The following is a 21,646-nucleotide window of genomic DNA, read 5'->3' as shown; positions in this document are numbered from 1 at the left end:
AGTCATCTTGTTAAATATTGTCAACTTGATTTACCACAGTTCTGTCTCTTCTATAAATAATTTTTTTAGGCGTACAAATGGTGCATCGAGGCAATGAAAGAAATTACAGCAGGCTTACCAGTGAAAGTTGTGGTAGATGTCTTAAGACAAGCTTCTAAGGTAAATATAATGTTAAAATTATTAAATGAATTATAGGATTTATCAGGCTTTAAGTTTATTTAATTAACCTGTTATTTAGCATTTTAGTTATTTGTACACTCCGTAGACATAGGTCTGTTTTATAAGTTTCTGTGCTCATTTTTAGGAATCTGGTTTCTAACTAAAACTATATCACACATAGATTTTTAGCTAATTTTTCTTTACCAAGAAAACCAGTGAAATAATTCATTTTGATCATTGTTTCAGTGCACTAAAGTACAGATCAAAGTAGTATTTGGGTGCTATTCTGGCTTGAGTTTGTATTTGTTTTTCTTAAATATTTATAGCAACCAGAATTCCTTATGCCAAAATCCTGTGAACTTTGGTCACTTTTTTGCTAAAGGATAGCCTGGTGTTAAATCTCTTTGTCATAGTATTGCAGTCTCACAGCAAGGCAGCTTGCTATACTTGACTTGCTAGGCAGTCCTTACTTGATTTTTCTCTAGTGTTTTCTTATTCTGTAAATAAATGCATTAAATCTTTTACATTTTTATTTTATTTTAAATAGAGACAGGGTCTCACTATGTTGCCCTGGCTGGTCTCAAACACCTGGACTCAAGCGATCCTCCCAGCTGAGCCTCCAAAAGTTCTAGGCAAGCCTCCAAAAGTTCTAGGATTACAGGTCCACCACGGTTGGCCTGCATTAACTCTTAGAGGACATTTAGTAGTATTTTAAAACTACTGCTTTGGTGCAGTGAGGCCTTAAAGCATTAATGTACTTTTCAGATACAGTCTTCTACCCAGAAGTTTCTCAGATTTGAATATTTCATTTTGGTTGATTTTACTTATGGAAATTCAACTAGAAAATAGATTCCAAAATTATAGATCTGGGAGAGTCTAATTTCTCTGAAATTTATTAAATCAGTCATTTTAGAGTAAGTAAACAGCATAAATATTTAAGTTATCAGAGCTAGAACAGGGCTATTCTTATGTTTTTAATTAATTGAAATAATTGAATATTTAATATAAAGACAACATAATATTTATGCAAGATTTATATTTCTGTTTTTTGTTTTTGTTTTTGTTTTTGTTTTTTTTTTGAGACGGAGTCTCGCTGTCGCCCAGGCTGGAGTGCAGTGGCGCGATCTCGGCTCACTTCAGGCTCCGCCCCCCGGGGTTCTCACCATTCTCCTGCCTCAGCCTCCCGAGTAGCTGGGACTACAGGTGCCCACCACCTCGCCCGGCTAATTTTTTGTATTTTTAGTAGAGACGGGGTTTCACCGTGTTAGCCCGGATGGTCTCGATCTCCTGACCTCATGATCCGCCCGCCTCGGCCTCCCAAAGTGCCGGGATTACAGGCATGAGCCACTGTGCCCGACCGCAAGATTTATATTTCTGTATGCAAATTATATTTAGAGTTTTTAAAAAACGCCTAGCTATAATCGTGGATCAAAATATTTTAAGAAATAACAGAGCTGTGCACAGTGGCACATGCCTGTAGCCAGGAGTTCAAGTCCAGCCTGGGCAACATAAAACCTTGTCTCTTAAGAAAAGAATTAATAGGAAAACTTGAAATTCTATGCATTTAAAAATTATTAAATGAAAATAACAAAAGATTATTGTAAGCCACTCCAGGACTGGGATATAAGGACCTTAGAAAATGCTGTGGTAAATTCTGCCCCCATTGTTTTATTTTAATAATAGGGGAAAATGGGGGTATACCAGCTTTGTAAGGTAACTTTGTTATGACAGATTTGTACTAGGACTGACTGTCAAAATTTTAAACTTTATAATTTTCCCAGCTTATATACAGATCTGTTTATAATAGAATTTTTAAGTACTTGGAAGGAAAGAAATTACAAATAGAACCTTTGTATTTATGTTTGGAGGGTTTTTTTTCTTATTAACCATTATAGCCAGAATATATAAACTACACGTATTTTAGCACACTAATGAACTGTTTGAGAGTTAACCGTTTTTCACTTTATCTTTAGGCTTGTGTAGTAAAACGTGAATTTAAGAAGGCAGAACAGTTAATTAAACATGCAGTGTATTTGGCACGGTAGGTGATTAATATTAAAAATATCCTTTTAAATTGTCTCTATACTTTATATCCTAATAATTTTGTGTCTTTTTATAGGGATCATTTTGGATCCAAACACCCAAAATATTCTGATACACTGCTAGATTATGGATTCTACTTACTCAATGTAGATAATATCTGTCAGTCTGTTGCAATTTATCAGGTATGTTAATGGTTACTCTTTTTTTCTTTCAACCTATATTGACTTGCTGACCTGTATTTGTTTGTGGTGTATAAACCACTCTCTAAAAATGACTTTTTGACAACTACCCCGCCCACCAATATAGGTTGCATCATTATTTTATTAAGTATTACCTAGAAGGTGTAAAAGTTAATGCTTTGGGAATTAAAGAGAATCATTCAGGAAAGGAATTGTTGGGTTGTGAGCTCATATTTGGGAGTGGTTTTCCGTTTTTTATTTACCCATGTAATGGCTTATCTTTGTTGTTGATTTAGCAAATGTCACTAAAGCTGAAGTAACAAAGATGGCTGATAATTATTTTAGGCCTTTCTTACTCATTCTCAGGTAAATGATGTATTATGCCATTGCTGTAGACAAGGCATACTTGACTTTAAGGTTCACTTTTTTTTTTTTTTTGAGACAGAGTTTTGATCTGTCGCCCAGGCTGGAGTGCAATGGTGCAATCTCAGCTCACTGCAACCTCCGCCTCCCAAGTTCAAGCAATTCTCGTGCCTCGGCCTCCTGAGTATCTGGGATTACAGGCCCATGCCACAATGCCTGGCTAATTTTGTATTTTTAGTAGAGAGGTGGTTTCACCATGTTGCCCAGGCTAGTCTTGAACTACTGACCTCAGGTGATCCACCCACCTTGGCCTCCCAAAAGTACTAGGATTACAGGTGTGAGCCACAGCGCCTGGCCTAAGGTTCACTTTTGAAGAAGGAAACAGAGAAAAACATTCCCAATGTCTTGATTCTCAAGACATAGGAATTATTATTATTATTATTATTATTATTAAGCCGTGGCCTTTTAAGTCAAACTCTATCTTCAGAAATTTAGGACTTCTAGGTGACTTTCATGTTCTGTAATTTAAATACAGCAGGACTTTCTGGGCTTCAAAATTTTATGGTGTTAGGCATATAGATATATATTTAAATTACTAGGATGTTTAATTTAACTAGATGGTATTTTCTACAGTATTGACAAATATTTTTATGATTCTTTCAGGCAGCCCTTGACATTAGACAGTCAGTGTTTGGTGGCAAAAATATCCACGTAGCAACAGCTCATGAAGATTTGGCCTACTCTTCTTATGTCCACCAGTATAGCTCTGGGAAATTTGACAATGCACTGTAAGTTCCGCATTCCTTTTCTCTGAAGGAGGAAATACTGTTTTTGTTTTATTTTGTTTTTTCCCATTAGGGAACTATTATTACATTAATAATAGTACTTGATATACTTTATAGATTGAATTTGTCTTCCTGGAGCTTTAACAGAATGCCTAAAATGTTCTTGAAGTCATTTAAAATCATACCAGTTTTCGGGTGCAGAGGCACTTGCCTGTAATCCCAGCACTTTGGGAGGCTGAGGTGGAAAGATTGCTTGAGCCCAAGAGTTTGAGACCCTGTCTACTCAAAAAATTTTTAAAATTAGCTGGACATTTTGGTGCATGCCTGTGATCCCAGCTTCTCTGGAGGCTGAGGCAGGAGAATCGCTTGAACCCAAGAGGTCAAGGATGCAGTGAGGCATATTCACACCACTGCATTCCAGCCTGGGCAACAGAGTGAGACCCTGTTTCCAAAAATAAATAAAATCATACTAATTTATAGGTTATTCATTTAGCCTTTATATGATTTAATATTGAGACTTGTATGTTTTCATGTAGAATATAACTTATCTTTTGAGTATTTCCTTCAATAATTTTTGAGTAATACAGTAGCAAACTTAATAACCTAAAAACTTCTTGGTGAGAACACATAGAAATACTGAATAACAATTGTCTTTTTAAATATATAACTGAGCTTGCAAGAGCGAGGGGGAAATCCCCCAAGGGCCAATAATGGACACTAAAATTTAAAGAATTAAGTATGGCTTGTGGTATAACTGCTCTGGGGTGATGGGAAAGTTTAGAGATTTCTGTAACCTTGGTTTAAGAAACAGCCTATAGGAGGCTGGGAGTTAGAACTCAAACCCTCACATGAAGCAAAGTCAAGACTACAACCCGGCCGGGCGTGGTGGCTCACGCCTGTAATCTCAGCACTTTGGGAGGCCAAGGCGGGTGGATCACCTGAGGTCAGGAGTTCAAGACAAGCCTGGCCAAGATGGTGAAATGCTGTCTCTACTAAAAATACAAAAATTAGCCGGGCATGGTGGTGGGCACTTGTAATCCCAGCTACTTGGGAGGCTGAGGCAGACAATTGCTTGAACCCAGGAGGTGGAGGTTGCAGTGAGCCGAGATCGCGCCACTGCTCTCCAGCCTAGGAACAGAGTGAGACTCTGTCTCCAAAAAAAAAAAGGACTACAACCCCAGGGAAATGGCAGGTGGACATCTATCTAATTAATAGATGACAGGGAAAGTTGGCCATCTGAGCTTGGTGTCACAGTTGAACCCAAAAAGAAGCCTCACAAAACGTAATTATTTACCTATACCACTCTTGAGTTTAGGGATAATGCATCAGGATCTGCAAACAGAAAAATATTAAAAAGCACTTTGGGGCTGCTGGTTCTCCTGGGATGCCTTGTGAGAGAAAATGCAAGACTTGGAAATAATTATCTGTCAACCCAAACTATACAGACATTTCATAGACGAAGCTTTACCTAAAATGAACTCACCATTAAAAATTACAAAACATAAGGAAATATTTCCTCTGAGTCAGCAGACATAATGAACAGGATTAGAATCCTGAAAACTTTAGTTAACAGAACTTTTTTGGCCGGGCGCAGTAGCTCACACCTGTAATCCCAGCACTTTGGGAGGCCGAAGTGGGCGGATCACGAGGTCAGGAGATGGAGACCATCCTGGCCAACACAGTGAAACCCCGTCTCTACTAAAAATACAAAAATTAGCCAGGCATGGTGGCACGTGCCTGTAATCCTAGCTACTCGGGAGGCTGAGGCAGGAGAATCACTTGAACCTGGGAGTCGGAGGTTGCAGTGAGCTGAGATCACCACTGCACTCCAGCGTGGCAACAGAACGAGACTCCATCTCAAAAAAAAAAAAAAAAAGGAAAACCAGAACTTTTTTTTGGTTGATGCTATAAAGTATGTGTTCTTTATATGATTAAAGATACAAAATAGGTTGGCGAACTAGGCCTGTAAGTAAATTAAAGTTTTATGTTTTACTGGAACATAGCCCTGCTTATTCATTCATGTGTTTTCTATAGCTTCTTTCACACTACAGCAGCCAGAGTTCAATAGTTGCAGCAGAGAATGTGTGGCCAACACAACCTAAAATATTTACTATCTGGCCCTCTACAGAAAAACTTTGTTAACTCTAATATAAAAGAAAGAATGAAGAATATTCCCATAAAGAAAACGGGAAGTTTTTTTGTTTTTGTGTTGGTTTTTTTTTTTTGAGACAGAATCTCTCACTCTGTCGCCCAGGCTGGAGTGCAGTGGCGTGATCTCGGCTGACTGCACTCTCCACCTCCCAGGTTCAAGCAATTCTCCTGTCTCAGCCACCTGAGTAGCTGAAGTTATGGGCACGCGCCACCATGCCTGGCTAATTTTTGTATTTTTAGTAGAGACAGGGTTTCACCATGTTGGCCAGACTGGTCTCGATCTCCTGACCTCAAGTGATCTGCCCCCCCTTGGCCTCCTAAAGTGCTGAGACTGCAGATGTGAGCCACCATGCCTGGCTGGAAAAGGGCAGATTTTAAAGTAACTGTTACATGCTACAGCATGGATGAACCTTGAAAACACTGTGCCCAGTGAAAGAAGCCAGTTACAGAGGATCACATATTGTATGATTTCGTTTGTGTGATATGTCCAGAATAGGCAAATCCGTAGAGACAGAATATAAATTGATGTTATCTAGGCTGAGGAGTTGGAGGGAAATGGAGAGTGACTGCTAATGGGCATAGGTTTCTTTATGGGGTAATGAAAATGTTGTAAAATTGATTTTGGTGATTGGCATACTACTCTAAATACACTAAAAATCATTGAATTGTACACTTTAAATGGGTGAATTGTGTGGTATACTAATTATATCTTGAGCTGTTATAAAAATAAAACAAATGGCTAGAAATGGAAATAGTCATTGAAATTAAAACTCAGCAGTTGGGCCAGGCTTGGTGGCCCACGCCTATACTCCCAGCACTTTAGGAGGCCAGGGTGGGTGGATCACTTGGGCCCAGGAATTTGAGACCAACCTGGGCAACATAGCAAATCCCTGTCTCTTCAAAGAAAATGCAAAAAAATTAGTTGGGCATGGCAATGTACACCTGTAACCCACCTATCCAGGAGGCTGAGGTGGGAGGATCACCCGAGCCCAGGAGTTTGAGGCTGCGGTGAGCCATGATTACACCACTGTACTCCAGCCTGGATGACAGAGCAGGATCCTGTCTAAAAAAAAAAAAAAAAAAACAAAACAAAACAAAAAAAACCTCAGGAGACAAGTTAAACAGAAGATTAGTTACAACAAAAGAGAGAATTAGTAAATTGGAAGACAGATTTGAGAAAACTAGTGGTTACCTGGAGGATGGGGGAGAGGAGGCTTGGCATTGTTTGAAAGGAACTGACAATAAAACAGAAATAGCTTACCTTCTATTTGGTGATATGGGCCATAAACAAATAACCAAACTTGTCAGGCAAGAATACATGTTGTGAAGAAGAGTAAAGTAGGCTAAGAGTTGAGAGAGTGATGGTAAATTTTTTTTTTTTTTTGAGACAGTGTTTGTCACTCATGCTGGAGTGCAATGGTGCAATCTTGGCTCGCTGCAACCTCCACCTCCCAGGTTCAAGCGATTCTGCCTCAGCCTCCTGAGTAGCTGGGATTACAGGCGTTCACCACCACACCCGGCTAATTTTTGTATTTTTTTAGTAGAGATGGAGTTTCACCATGTTGGTCAGGCTTGTCTCGATATCCTGACCTCAGGTGATCCACCCACCTCAGCCTCCCAAAGTGCTGGGATTACAGGCATGAGCCACCACACCCAGCCAATGGTGAATTTTTTTAGGGCCTTTTATGTGGTCTGTTCTGGAAAGACCTGAGGAGCAAGTCGTGAGAATGTTCAGGGGAAGAGCATTGCAGAGAGGGTAAAGCCAGGGTGAGAACATGCTCTGCATGTTCAGGAAACTGCTAGGCTTGTGTGGCTGGAGGGGAAGGCGGAGAGGGTTGGTGTGAGAATGGCAGGAGATGAGGTCAGGGAAGTAGCAGGCTGAAAGATCATGTAGAGTCTTGTAGGCTGTAGTAAAGACTTCCTCTTTCATTCTGAGGGAAATGGGAGTGTCTGTTGGGTATTAAAAGTTCAGTCTACAACAGATTGGAAATTTAAAACAAAAAGCTGGATCTTTACCACAGATAGTTTTAGAAGTACTTTCTATCAATGTTATATTACAGATTGTGATTTTTAAAATTCCTAAATCATTTGTAACTAAAAAGAAATGCCAGACTGTATCTATCTGTATTACAGATTTCATGCAGAAAGAGCTATTGGTATCATTACCCACATCCTACCTGAAGATCATCTTCTTTTGGCGTCTTCAAAGAGGGTGAAAGGTATCCTTTGTAATCTAGTCTCAGATATTTTAAAATAGATGATATATGGTATAAAATAGGGGTATTTGTTTATTTTCTCAGAGGATTGGAGGATTTTCTCACAGGATTAGACGGTGTCTGTGTATTACTAGATAGCCATTTTACCACAACTCTACTTAAGGGGTTCCAGTGGTTCATAATGAAAGACTGTTTGCATCTCTCATAAAACATTGTTAATAGGCCGGGTGTGGTGGCTTATGCCTGTAACCCCAGCACTTTGGGAGGCTGAGGCAGGCAGATCACCTGAGGTCAGAAGTTTGAGACCAGCCTGGCCAACATGGTGAAACCCCATCCCACCTACTAGAAATACAAAAATTAGCCGGGTGTGGTGGCGTGCACCTGTAATCCCAGCTACTTGGGAGGCTGAGGCAGGAGAATCGTTTGAACCCAGGAGGCAGAGGTTGCAGTGAGCCAAGATCGTGCCACTGCATTCCAGCCTGGGCAACAGAACGAGACTCTGTCTCAAAAAAAAAAAAAAAAAATTTATAAGCCAGAATTTCTTTCTTTTCCATCTCCCTTTTGTCATTCACTCATGCATGCATTAATTTTTTTGAGGATTGCATGGAAGCATAATACAAATGTTTCTATACAACATGGATAGAAGATGGGTTTCATAACTTCAGCTTTGTAGTGCAGGATTCTTATCCTGAGCTTCATATCAGGTTACCCTGAATGTTGCAAGGCTCTTGCCAAATACCCCTATCTTCCATTTCTTATTTTAACTTTTCTTCTGATTACCACCAAGGCTTTTTCACGTAATGCATTTATTTTGCTAACATGATTGGGTCACCTATGTGTTATTTCCATGCGTGTTGGATATGTTCTACCTTAATTCTGGAACTGAGTTTTTTCTCCCTCTAGGTTTGTGTTTTTTAAGTTGCACAAGTAATACATGATGTTAGATAGAAAAGAGAAAAAATAAATTGCCTTAAAATCCCACCAATCCTCAATCAACATTTTGGTGAATATTATTTTAGACTTTTCTTACTTCAAATAAGATAACTAAATGAATGATTTTTTTAGTTTTATAATCTGATTTTTTCACTTAATATATTACAGACATTTTTTCGTGTCTCTACATATATCCTTTTTTCTAATGTATTTAACCTTACCTTTATTATTTGACTCTTATAATTGTTTTTAACCTTTTCTTTTTAAAAATGCTACAGTGAAGTAAATCTTTTTCTTACCTTTGTGTACATAGACAGTTTTCCAATAAATCAAATTATCTGGTAAAATAATATGTATATTCTTAAAACTTTAGATAGAATTTGAAAGTCTTGAATGGAGCTTTGAAATGGAAATGTCTTGCCTGATTTGTTTGGTCAGATGAGTAGGAGGAAATCAGTTCTTTTAGCTGTGTTTGGTTAAAGGTTATGTTTTATAAAGTGTGGTTTCAAAATTTTCAAAAGTGCTTAGGTACTCCTTGACACAGTTTCATGACTTTTAAAAACTTGCCTTGTGCTTCCATTTAATTTGAAAAACAAATTCACATCAGCAAAGTATAGCAGTCTATTAAAATAGAAGCTAATTCTGCAAAATCGTTTATACCATTGTTTTTCTTAAATTTGAATATATGTACTGTGCAAAATAGAATGACCGCCAAAAAGTGTACTTTTTTGTTAAAAGTGGAATTCTTTCATCTTGACCAGTTCTAAACCATAATCATATATAAATATATTCAGTAAACATATTATTTAAGTTTAAATTAGATGTTCTTACTAGCTTTGGTAGATGTTTTGAAGTACGCTAATTTATTGCCTTCTTTTTTAGCACTTATTTTAGAGGAGATTGCAATTGACTGTCATAATAAGGAAACTGAACAGAGGCTGCTTCAAGAAGCTCATGATTTGCACCTGTCTTCACTCCAACTAGCTAAAAAAGCTTTTGGAGAATTTAATGTACAGACTGCAAAACACTATGGAAACCTTGGAAGACTTTATCAGTCAATGAGAAAATTTAAGGTAGAAACATGTTTTTACTATATTTTTCTCTCTTAAGTAATGAAATAGAATCTTAAATAATAAATATTAAGTAAGCTCAAATAAATTATACTTATCTTATTCTGCAAAGGAATTGAGAAGATAGTGAATATGAAACAACATAGGCCAAGCACAGTGGGTCATTCCTATAATCCTGGCACTCTGGGAGGCTGAAATGGGAGGGTCACTTGAAACCAGGAGTTTCAGACCAGCCTGGGCAACATAGGGAGACCCTGTCTCTACAAAAATTAGGCAGGTGTGGTGGCACATGCCTGTCTTCCTTGCTACTTGGAAGACTAAGGCAGGAGGATGAGTTGAGCCCAAGAAGTTGAGGCTGCAGTGACTATGATCACATCACTGCACTCTAGCCTGGGTGACAGAGTGAGACCCTATCTCTAAAACAAACAAAAAATAGTCAAAATATAAATAAAATTTAAACATCAGGACCGTGGGCCAGGCACAGTGGCTTATGCCTGTAATCCCAGCACTGGAGTCCATGGTGGGACAATCACCTGAGGCCAGGAGTTCAAGAACTAGCCTGGTCAATATAGGGAAATCCTGTCTCTACAAAAAAGAAAAAGTTAGCCAGACATGGTGGCTCACACCTGTAGTCCCAGCTTCTCCAGAGGCTGAGGCAAGAGGATGGCTTGAGCCCAAAAGGTTGAGGCTGCAGTGAGCTATGATCACACCACTGCACTCCAGCCTAGGTGACAGAGTGAGAGCCTGTCTTCAAAAAAAAAAAGTCAGGATCGTAAAAATTAGGAAACATGTCAAACCAAAAAGATTAATATATGAGGCCGGGCTCAGTGGCTCATGTCTGTAATCCCAGCACTTTGGGAGGCCAAGGCGTGCAGCAGATTTGAGGGTCAGGAGTTCAAGACCAGCCTGGCCAACATGGTGAAAACCCATCTCTACTAAAAATATAAACATTAGCCAGGCATGGTGGCATGCACCTGTACTCCCAGCTACTCGGGAGGCTGAGACAGGAGAATTGCTTGAACCTGGGAGATGGAGATTGTAGTGAGCCGAGATCTGCACTCCAGCTTGGGTGACAGAGTGAGACTCCATCTCAAAAAAAAAAAAAAGATTAATATATGAAAGTAGTGCTTGAGATAAGAAAAAAAATTTTAAATAAAAAAGACAAATATGATTGCTATACTTGACTTCAAACAGTTCTTAGTATATAGTTCTTGATATATAATTCTTAGTATATACTAAGTATAGCTCTTAGCAGAATGCGTGTCATATGGCAGGTGTGCAAGAAATGTCAGATATTGCAGCAAGTATTATCAGTTGTAGCAATAAATATGACTAACTTCAATGTCTTAGAATTTTGAGTTATAATTTTTTTTTTTAATATGGGTTCTTACTCTGTTGTCCAGGCTGTAGTACAGTGGTGTGATCATGGCTCACTGCAGCCTCAGCCTCCCTGGGCTCAGGTGATCTTTTCACCTCAGCCTCCCAAGTAGCTGGGAATACAGGTGCACACCACCACACCGCCTAATTTTTGTATTGTTTGTAGAGACAGGGTCTTGCCCTATTGCCCAGGCTGATCTTGAACTCCTGGGCTCAAGCAATCTGCCTGCCTCGACCTCCCAAACTGTTGGGATTACAGGCATGAGCCACTGTGCCCAGCCTATAAATTCTTAATATTATTAATTTTGGGATCACAGTAAGGAAAGAGTGAGAGGTCTTCTTTATCTGAAAAGCAACCTATATATCCCTCAATTAGCTTGAGTTTAGTTTGTTGGAATAAAAATTGTCAAAATTCCAAAAAATGAAATGAAAGTGTATGCCCATGTAAATTAACATATTATGATATAGAGCTTGTTAAGAAGGTTCAACTAAATTTTGGACTGTGTTAACTGTGTTAACCAAAGGAAGTAATTTTTGTTTTAGAATGATTTGTTAATTTCTTCTAACAGTTTCTTACAATTTTGCAAATTTCTTTGTTGTGAATTTCTTGTAACAATTTTTTATTACCAGGATAAGTTTTCACTTGTTACTTTTGACATAGGATACTATTGCTGTCATCAGTTTATCTGCAGTTTCCAAAACTCTGTAATGCTTCCCATAGGCAATTTTTGGAATAACATAGTATGTTCTTTGATCTGATTACCTTATGGCATTCATAAGATGTCTTTGGCATTTAGATCAGTTTTGCTCATTGGGTAAGAACTGTTAAGATGAGAAAAAGTATAATGATTGATATGGCATAATTGTTTTTCAGGAAGCTGAAGAAATGCACATCAAAGCAATTCAGATTAAAGAACAGCTTCTTGGTCAAGAAGACTATGAAGTAGCCCTTTCAGTGGGACATCTGGCTTCTTTATATAATTATGACATGAATCAGTATGAAAATGCTGAGAAACTTTATTTGCGATCTATAGCAATTGGTATGTTACATTTAAATTTTCTTTAGTCAGTTGATTACAAATCAACATGTCAGCATGTCTTATATGTTGTATAAGGAAAATGTTATTAAAGACTTAAATGGGGCTGGGTGTGGTGGCTCATACCTGTAATCCCAGCACTTTGGGAGGCCGAGGTAGGCAGATAACTTGAGGTCAGGAGTTCGAGACCAGCCTGGCCAACATGGTGAAACCCCATCTCTACTAAAAAATGCAAAAACAAATAAGCTGGGCATGATGGTGCGCATCTGTAGTCCCACCTACTCAGGAGGCTGAGGCAGGAGAATCGCTTGAACCTGGAAGGCAGAGGTTGTCATGAGCTGAGATTGTGCCACTGCTCTCCAGCCTGGGCAACAGAACGAGACTCCATCTCAAAAAAATAAATAAAATAAAATAAAATAAAATACTAAAATATTTAATAAAATAAAATAGATTTAAATGGGATAAGTTGCTAAGGATATTCAGGAACCACCCAAAAACCATCTGGAACATTTTGTTAAAGGTGCTTTTTTTGATACTGAAGCCAGTAGTAAGAGGTATGACAGTAGAGTGTCATGTGTAGGCAAAAGTAGTTATTTTAAACTATTTGTGCAGTTACTGCCCACTCATTCCTCCCCCTCCCTTCTCCTACCTTTAACATCATAGATCAGGCTTACCTGTTTTTGAACTTCATGAAGTTATACAATGCATATTTTTATGTGTCTGGTTTATTGGTGAACAATAATGGTGAAATCTGTGATGTTGCATGTCACTGCCATATGTTGGATTAGGATGTCATCATTTATCCATTCCACATTTATCCATTCCACAGTTAATGAACATTTGGAACATTTGGATTTCCATTTCAGGACTATTACAAAATCAAAATAAGGAATCTATGGCCATCATCTTATGAAGTGCCTGTTAAAACTCTTGCCCATTTTTATATTGATTTGTCTTGTCATTTTCTTATTGACTTATAGAAGTTCTTTATATGATATGAATATGACAGACCTTCGTTGGTTACATGTGTTGTAGATATCGTCTCTTATTCTATTGCTTGTTTCCTAATGGAGCCTTTTAAATAACAGAAGTTTTTTTCTTTTTTCTTTTTTTTTTTTTTGAGACAGGATCTTACTCTGTCACCCAGGCTGGAGTGCACATCAGGGCTCACTGCAGCCTCAATCTCCTGAGTTCAAGTGATCCTCCTGCCTCAGCCCACCTGAGTAGCTGGGACTACAGATGTGCACCAGCACACCCGGCTAATTTTTTTTTTTTACTATTTCAATAGGGACAAGGTCTCACAATCTTGGCCCAGGCTGATCTCAAACTCCTGAGCTCAAGTAATCCTCCTACCTCAGCCTCCCAAAGTGCTGGGATTACAGGCATGAGCCTCTGTGCCCAGCCAGTTCTTAATGTAATCAGATGCATCAGTATTTTCTTTTTTCTTTTTTTGAGAGGGAGTCTCACTCTGTCACCCAGGCTGGAGTGCAGTGGCGCGATCTCGGCTCACTGCAACCTCCGACTCCCAGGTTCAAGCGATTCTCCTGCCTCAGCCTCCCGAGTACGTGGGACTACAGGTGCCCGCCACCATGCCTGGCTAATTTTTTGTATTTTTAGTAGAGACGGTGTTTCAGCATGTTGGCCAGGATGGTCTCAATCTCTTGACCTCATGATCTGCCTGCCTTGGCCTCCCAGAGTGCTGGGATTACAGGCCTCATGAGCCACCGCGTCCAGCCTGCATCAGTGTTTTCTTTTGTGAATAGCACTTTTTGTATTCTGTTTAAGAAATCTTTTCAGCCGGGCGTGGTGGCTCACACCTGTAATCCCAGCACTTTGGGAGGCCGAGGCAGGTGGATCACTTGAGGTCAGGAGTTCAAGACCAGCCTGGCCAACATGCTGAAACCCCGTCTCAACTAAAAAGACAAAAATTAGCCGGGCATGGTAGCATACTCCTGTAATCCCAGCTACTCAGGAGGCTGAGGCAGCAGAATTGCTTGAACCTAGCAGGCAGAGGTTGCAGTGAGCCGAGATCGCACTGTGCACTCCAGCCTGTGCGACAGAGCAAGACTCCGTCTCCAAAAAAAAAATGGAAATCTTTTTCTACCCAAAGTAATAAAGATATTTTTCTAGAAAATTATCTTCAGGAAACTTTATTTATATTTAGATCTACAATCCTGAAACTGGTTTTCGTTTATGGTGTGAAGTAGGGATCAATTTTTTTTCCCCATATGGACATAGAGTTAAGCCAAGACCATTTCTTCAAAAGACTGTTTTTTTGGTTTTGTTTTGTTTTGAGACAGTCTCGCTGTATCGTCCAGGCTGGTGTGCAGTGGCGTGGTCTTAGCTCACTGCAGCCTCCACCTCCTGGGTTCAAGTGATTCTCCTGCCTCAGTCTCCCAAGTAGCTGGGGCTACAGATGCGCACCACCACACCTGGCTAATTTTTTTGTATTTTTTTAGTAGAGGCAAGGTTTTGCCATGTTGGCCAGGCTGGTCTCGAACTTCTGACCTCAGGCAGTCTGCCCACCTGGGCCTCCCAAAGTGCTGGGATTACAGGCATGAGCCACCGCTCCTGGTCAGAAGACTGTTTTTTTCCCTCTGCTATACTGTCGTCTTTATAAATCATTCATCCATATACGTGTGGGTTCCCTATTATCTATAATATATTGACTGACTTGCTCATTCTTCAAGTGCGTGTAGTTTAAGAGTTGCTAACCCATACCGCTGTGAAAAACAGACCTACTACTTAGAGTTCAATATTCGTTTACAGTTTTCCTTTTTCTCTAGCCTGAAGGCTATATTCAGGCTAGAGTGTATATTCAGAATACTACGTTCAAAAGTTACTTGGGGTTATTTACACCCCTTTCCTTCAATGTGGTTATGTTATTCTTTTGCAAAACAATTAGGTTTATTTAACATGTTAAATTGTTGCCCCTATCCATCTTTGTTTATTTTGTTAATTTTTTTGAGTATGTGAAATATTAATGTACTGTAATTAGAACTATACAGAAAGATATGTCCAGAGACATATACTTTTCTCTGATTTCTTCTACCCAGTTCCCACCCACTTACTATGGATAACCAGTCTCATTTGTTTCTGGTTTATCGTTTTTGTGTATCTTTTTGCACAATGAACAGATAAATATTTTCTTATTTCCCTATCGTACACAAAAGATAGCATACTATAGATACTCTTTGGTATTTTACTTTTTTCAATCTTAACAATATACCATCAGTCACTCCATAACCGTTGTAGAGAGCCCAGAAATTTCCCCATCAGTTTGCAGCTACATAATATGCCATTGAGTGAAGGTACCACAGTTGATTAAACCATTCTACGTGTTTTCGTTTGTTTCTGTTAATTTGTAATTACAGATACTGTTGCAGGGAATAGCCTTGTGCATATGTTTTGATTTTTCATTTGTTGGTTGGTTTTTTTGAGACGGGGTCTCTTTCTGTCACCCAGGCTGGAGTGCAGTGGCCTGATCTTGACTCACTGCAACCTCTGCCTCCTGGGTTCAGGCAGTTCTCATGCCTCAGCCTGTCAATCGAGTAGCTGGGATAACAAGCATGCACCACCATGCCCAGCTAATTTTTGTATTTTTAGTAGAGACGGGCATTCACCATGTTGGCCAGGCTTTCACCATGTTGGCCAGGCTAGTCCCAAACTCTTGACCTCAGGTGATCCACCCACCTTGGCCTCCCAAAGTGCTGGGATTACAGGTGTGAGCCACCATGACTGGCCTGTGCATGTGTATTTTTCTATTGTTGGAGATGCTGCCATTCTTCTTTGAGATCTCTTTAAACAGTTCCTTCAAACTATGAATTGTTATAATTCTAATGAGGCCAACTTCTTTAGACGAGAACATTTTTTTTAAGTCTTAGTGATAGCTCATGGTTGGGACTCATTTGGGGGATGCTGATACAAGAATTATATCTATTCCTTTCAGGGGAATAAACCTAAGCCATCCTGTTTAAAGAATTGAATTTGTGTTCGTGTTATAGAAATTGCTTGTTATCTCATTATTTGTGCTTTCTTTTTTTTTTTTTTTTTCCTTTTTCTTTTTTGTTACAGGGAAGAAACTTTTTGGTGAAGGCTACAGTGGACTAGAATATGATTATCGAGGTCTCATTAAACTTTACAACTCCATTGGAAATTACGAGAAAGTGTTTGAATATCACAATGTTCTGTCTAACTGGAACCGGTTGCGAGATCGGCAATATTCAGTGACAGATGCTCTTGAAGATGTCAACACCAGCCCCCAGTCCACTGAAGAAGTGGTGCAGTCCTTCCTGATTTCTCAGAATGTTGAGGGACCGAGCTGCTGAGGGAGGACCTCAGTTAACCAATTACCTTTTCCCGGATTCCAGGGAATTCATACTGTGAAATCAAAACCATGTTGTTTTGGGGGGCTGGAATTTGCATTGAAACACTGGTCCAGTCCATTGAAGACCCTATTTTGGGTGATCCCTATCTTGCAGAATGTCTGTAGGAATAAGCATATATTCAGTTATATTCAGCATGTACTGCATGTGTAAGTAGTCTGGCCCACATTTTCAACCTAGTAGAACAAACAACAGGAAATCTTTTTTTGTTTGTTTTTAAAAAATTCATTTTGCAGAAAGCCTGAAAGAAAAAAACATACCCCTAAATAAAACTATTTAAGAGTTTAAAAGAGTTGCATTCTTATTATGTAAGGATGATTTTAACAACTTTTTAATATGTAATTCTTCCATGTGGAGGTATTCAATACTGTAGTGTAAAGAAATTTTATGGGGAAAATCTTTATATGCAGTATAGAAAAGTTAACACAAGTACTAATAAAAGAGGGAAATCCCGACTTATGTTTGGCTACCTTGCCCAGATAAGTGGATACAACCACTCTATATTACAAGGAAAGGACTGTCAGATTTCATCTGAACTGGACCAGTGTTGATCTGTAATGTAATAGAAAATCTGATAGACCAGCACTTCTGACTTTTTTTTTTTTTTTTTGGTACAACAATGCAAGATGCTCTGATAGCATTTGCTAACAGGACCAGGAGGATCTAAAAAGGACCAGCCTAATGTAGAAGGTGGTTATTTGGACCAGAGGCTTTAGATTATTATTTTAGATCCTACATATACTTTTATCAGTAGAATGATTTCATTTAGATGTATAATGAAAAAGGATAATGCAAAAATTATGTAATAGATACCAAATTAGGGAAGTTTGGCAATTTCAATGGCATATTTTTAGTCAAGGTACACAGATGGCAGTGCCATAAGCAAGTCTATAAATATCGGCTGCAGGCATCCCCCTCATTTTAAATGTTGCCCTAATAATCAATGCAGTTAACAAGTATATTGGCTGTGTGTCATGAAATAGTTCATGTTCAGATGGAAATGTTAGGTTACTGTATGGTTTATGGAGATTAATGAAAGTGAATGCCCAAAAATAAATCTTAGAAAATCCTCCATTTTTATGGTAAATAGTAATACAACTAGGTCATTTCATTTGAAATCTAGGAGTCAAATGGAAAGATCCCCTAATAATACACCTATTTCACTAACTTGTCTTTCTGTTTATTGGGTTTTGATTTGATTTTTTTGTAAGCCAGTCAGGTTATTTAATGATGAGGTAATAATCAAATTTAAGAATTTGTGACATGTAGCAATTCAAGAAACAAAAAGGTATTTTGCTGTTACCTCAATTCTTACTGTAGTAGCCCATCTGATGCTTCTATAGTTAAGAATCTGGGTTCCCCCCTATTTTCAGGGGTTCATGACTTGGCTGTTAAAGATGTTGCTCCTAGCTAATGCTTGGAGTAGTCTGTGGGTGAATGGATGTGTGTTGAATTTTAGTTTTCTTTTAACATGCATGTTGGGTGAGAGGGGAAAAAAATCTAAGCTGTCTGCCACATTGAGTACAGAAAAGTTGTAGATTTCAAATTTTATTAATATTTTAAGCACTTTTTTGAACTTCCCAACCTTGTTTGAAGCTGTTATTTGCAGTCCTATTAGTTTTGAGCCATTGCATTTAAGTTCCCTAGGAGGGGGTTGGTTGGGGGATGTACTGAAAGAGATGAAGCATACCCACACCCTAAGATGGTAACTGTGTGATTTAGAAACCTGAGTTTACTCCTCAAATCGAATTATTTTCTTTTTAAATTTTGGAAAGAGTAAATTGACGTACTTGCAGTTTATGAAGCTGCCCCCCACCTCTCAGTTAATTGCAGTCTAATGTCAAGAGGCACTTCTTTATTAATTACCAAATAGTCTTTGTGACCAAGGACTAACATTTTTAAGTTACTCAGCTCTATCCTCATGGGCCTATATATTTAATACCTCCAAAGATATTTACAGGATAGGCTTTGTATACTTTTATTGGTTATTTAGAATCCAGTGGTATGTTCGTGGTATAGGAATGTCATGGTAAATTGTTTTTCAATAAATATTTTGAAACATGTTTCCATATGAAGTTTTTTTTTTCAATCTGTATTTTTTGGTTTTGTGCACATACAGCATTTCCTAGGATAAAAATAAACAAAATGACTTACAGCCTCATCCTCCCTAACTCAGTTTGAACTCAACTTAGCTCACACTCAGTGATAATACAACATGATATGTAGAAGCCTAGGATCACAGGGTGATAATGTCAATTGGCAGCCAGTTGTGTTTTTTTTTTGAAACATCATTATTGGCAGTTTCTCCTTATTACCACTGCTTTAAAATAGTTTTTTTGTAAATCCATATACTTTAATGCATACACTCTAGCTTAAGAAAACAGATTGCCATTTTTGGTTAGGGATATAACTTAATGTGCTATTATTTCTGGTTCTAATGAAGAATAATACCCTATGACTTTAAGTGTAAGATTCATCCTTTAAGTAGGGATGTTTAGGATAAGTTATAGAGATGTGTGCCGCTATGATTTATTGGGTTTTTTAAAAATCTCGAAGAAAATAATAAAATTTATCTCACAATAAGTTAACTTGCACAGACTTTTTACATATGGTGAGGTGTGTAAGAAAGCCCTGGCCAACTTAAAGATTTTTCTGGAGGTTTAGCAAAGTCATGTTAAATTAGGGGCCTTTGGTCTCATCCTTCTCTGACTCTTCTACCCAGTTTTTTCCTAAAGTTCGGTGCTACTCCAGTTGGGTGCATCAGGGAGCTCCGTCAGCACTCGCATGTGTCGCTCAGGTGGCCATTCATGCCTGCATTCCATTTAATAGAGCCAATTGGATTTTTAGAGCATAATCTTTATGGATCCTCAAAGCTGACTTTGCCAAAGGGATTGAGACCCTTACTACCATCAAATTTCTGTCTCTGCTTGGTTAAAAATTGGCTCACTATTGCTTTGTAGTAACCCCTTCCCAGGTATTTTTTCATTTGTGAAAATAAAGAATTTGAGAAAGACCTTTGTTCCTAGCCTGTTGGGAAAAGTTTATAATTTTATGAAAATTAAGTACAGAGGCTGCGATCTTAGAAATAATGAAGGTGCCATTTGGCTGCTCCTTAATAGTGCAGACAGAAAACTGCAATAAACACATGCCAAAACGTGATTGAAGCCTTTGGCTGAAACTTTATACATAGAAATAATGATTTGCTCATAACAGGTATCGTTAACTGCCACTTTTTATGTTTTCCCTAGAATTTGTAGCCTTGCTGCTTTTTTTCTGGGTGGCAAAGTTACTACTGGAAAAACACTATAAGTACAAATTTTTTAGAGTTTTATCTTTGCTTTAAAAGTGAATGTGTATTTCACCTCTTGGCTGTGGAGGACCTTAGTTGCCAGGAAATTTTTTTTTGTTTTTTTTTCAGACGGAGTTTCGCTCTTGTTGCCCAGGCTGGGAGGGCAATGGCACCATCTTGGCTCACTGCAACCTCCGCCTCCCGGGTTCAAGCGATTCTCCTGCCTCAGCCTTCCGAGTAGCTGGGATTACAGGCGCCTGCCACCACACCTGGCTAGGAAATTTTTTGTTGTTAATATGACATTTGGATTAATCTCCAGCTTCAACACTACTTTGTCCATAAATCTCAGGAATGTTTTAGGCAGAAAACTGGTTTTACCCTGTTGATAATCAGAAGGAGTGTGCTTTAGGATTTATTGCATAATACTATTCTTTAATTGCAATCCTAGGTATCTATAGCATGAGTGGCCTTAGTGAGTTTGTTGAAGTGCACATGTTTTTCAAGAGTAAAATTTAAGATTAAAAATATATGCTATATATAGATATCTAGAAAACTTGGTTTGTGGTGCACAGTTAAGTGTTGGATCACTAAATAACCATTGCAGGTACCGTTTGTGTAACATTACTCATTTCTGTATATTCCTTTTATGGGAAGATATTTTGCCATGGTAACTAAAACTTTTCAGTTTAGTTCTACTTTTATGATGTGAATGAATGCTATGTTTTATTAAATATTACCAGGTCAGTACTATTTTTATACTTTATTAAGCAACAGGGGATTTTAGTTTAATAGGCTCAAAATAAAAAGTTCTTAATGGAACAGTTAAAAGCAAAACACTAACAATCTTTACGTGAAAATCCCCACTAATAGTGCCACAATAATTTCTATAGAAATATCTAAGGTCATTAAATAGATTTTTGAAGACAGCTCTTCATTGTGTCAGGATGACCTTTCATATCATTCTCACCGACTTGTAGTACCCACCGTTATTTGTAACTATTAAACCATACTAAGTATGTTTGTAACCAGCATTGTGATATATTCTGTACTTGTATTGCTAAAAATGAATTATTGACCTAATAAATATAGTGTTCCTGCATTCATAGTGTATCTGTTTCCAATTTGGTTTTGATTGCTTTTGGTTGGGATTAAGCTTTGCAGACTGTTTTTATTAGAGAACAGTGTGAGAGAAACTGTTGGAACTAGAACAAAAGTGCTCTTGTTCAAGAAAATTAAGATGTGTGGCAGAGGAGGCACATGGTAACATCTGGAGATTGTGCTGATGAAAAGCACTTGGAAAAAGACAAAGCACTGCATTAATGCAAAGGGATTTTTTAGTCTTTACAAAAGTATACCATTCTTTTAAGAATCCTCTCACTCTAAAGGCTGAAGATGAATGATGAGACCTGGTAAAGTTCTGCTGGAATAGTGAAGAAAAGCTTAGATTGGAGTTTCAGTTCCAGCTGTCTCTGAACTGGAAGATTCTGAGTTACGTCATTCCAGCCCTCTTTGTGTTTTATTTCCTCACATGAATAAGAGGGTAAAATCAGGTCTTTAAAAAACTTCACCATGAAACAGCATAAATCTGAAGTACTCAGAAACCAGTTATAGGAAACGAAGCCATATTTTTAAAGATCAGGAAGAAAATATTCTAGACAA

At 38.3% G+C, this 21,646-nt stretch overlaps 1 protein-coding gene across 2 annotated transcripts in view; it reads left to right on the top strand.

The window, feature by feature from the left end:
• The window catches only part of APPBP2 (amyloid beta precursor protein binding protein 2), an 82,945-nt gene extending 61,850 nt beyond the window's left edge, over positions 1-21,095 (top strand). For both annotated transcript variants that reach the window (XM_054457115.2, XM_063655620.1), the window contains 8 exons: positions 70-159; positions 2,133-2,200; positions 2,279-2,384; positions 3,408-3,532; positions 7,814-7,899; positions 9,712-9,902; positions 12,151-12,316; positions 16,388-21,095. In XM_054457115.2, coding sequence (XP_054313090.1) covers positions 70-159; positions 2,133-2,200; positions 2,279-2,384; positions 3,408-3,532; positions 7,814-7,899; positions 9,712-9,902; positions 12,151-12,316; positions 16,388-16,641 — 1,086 coding nt within the window. In that variant the 3' untranslated portion in view covers positions 16,642-21,095. The remainder of the gene's footprint in view (positions 1-69; positions 160-2,132; positions 2,201-2,278; positions 2,385-3,407; positions 3,533-7,813; positions 7,900-9,711; positions 9,903-12,150; positions 12,317-16,387) is intronic.
• The last annotated feature ends 551 nt before the right edge of the window (positions 21,096-21,646 follow it).

The sequence above is a fragment of the Pongo pygmaeus genome, chromosome 19 (genome assembly GCF_028885625.2).
Source record: "Pongo pygmaeus isolate AG05252 chromosome 19, NHGRI_mPonPyg2-v2.0_pri, whole genome shotgun sequence".
Taxonomy (NCBI): Eukaryota; Metazoa; Chordata; class Mammalia; order Primates; family Hominidae; genus Pongo; species Pongo pygmaeus.
Note: the sequence above shows the minus strand (reverse complement) of the source record. Positions and strands in the feature narration are given on the sequence as shown.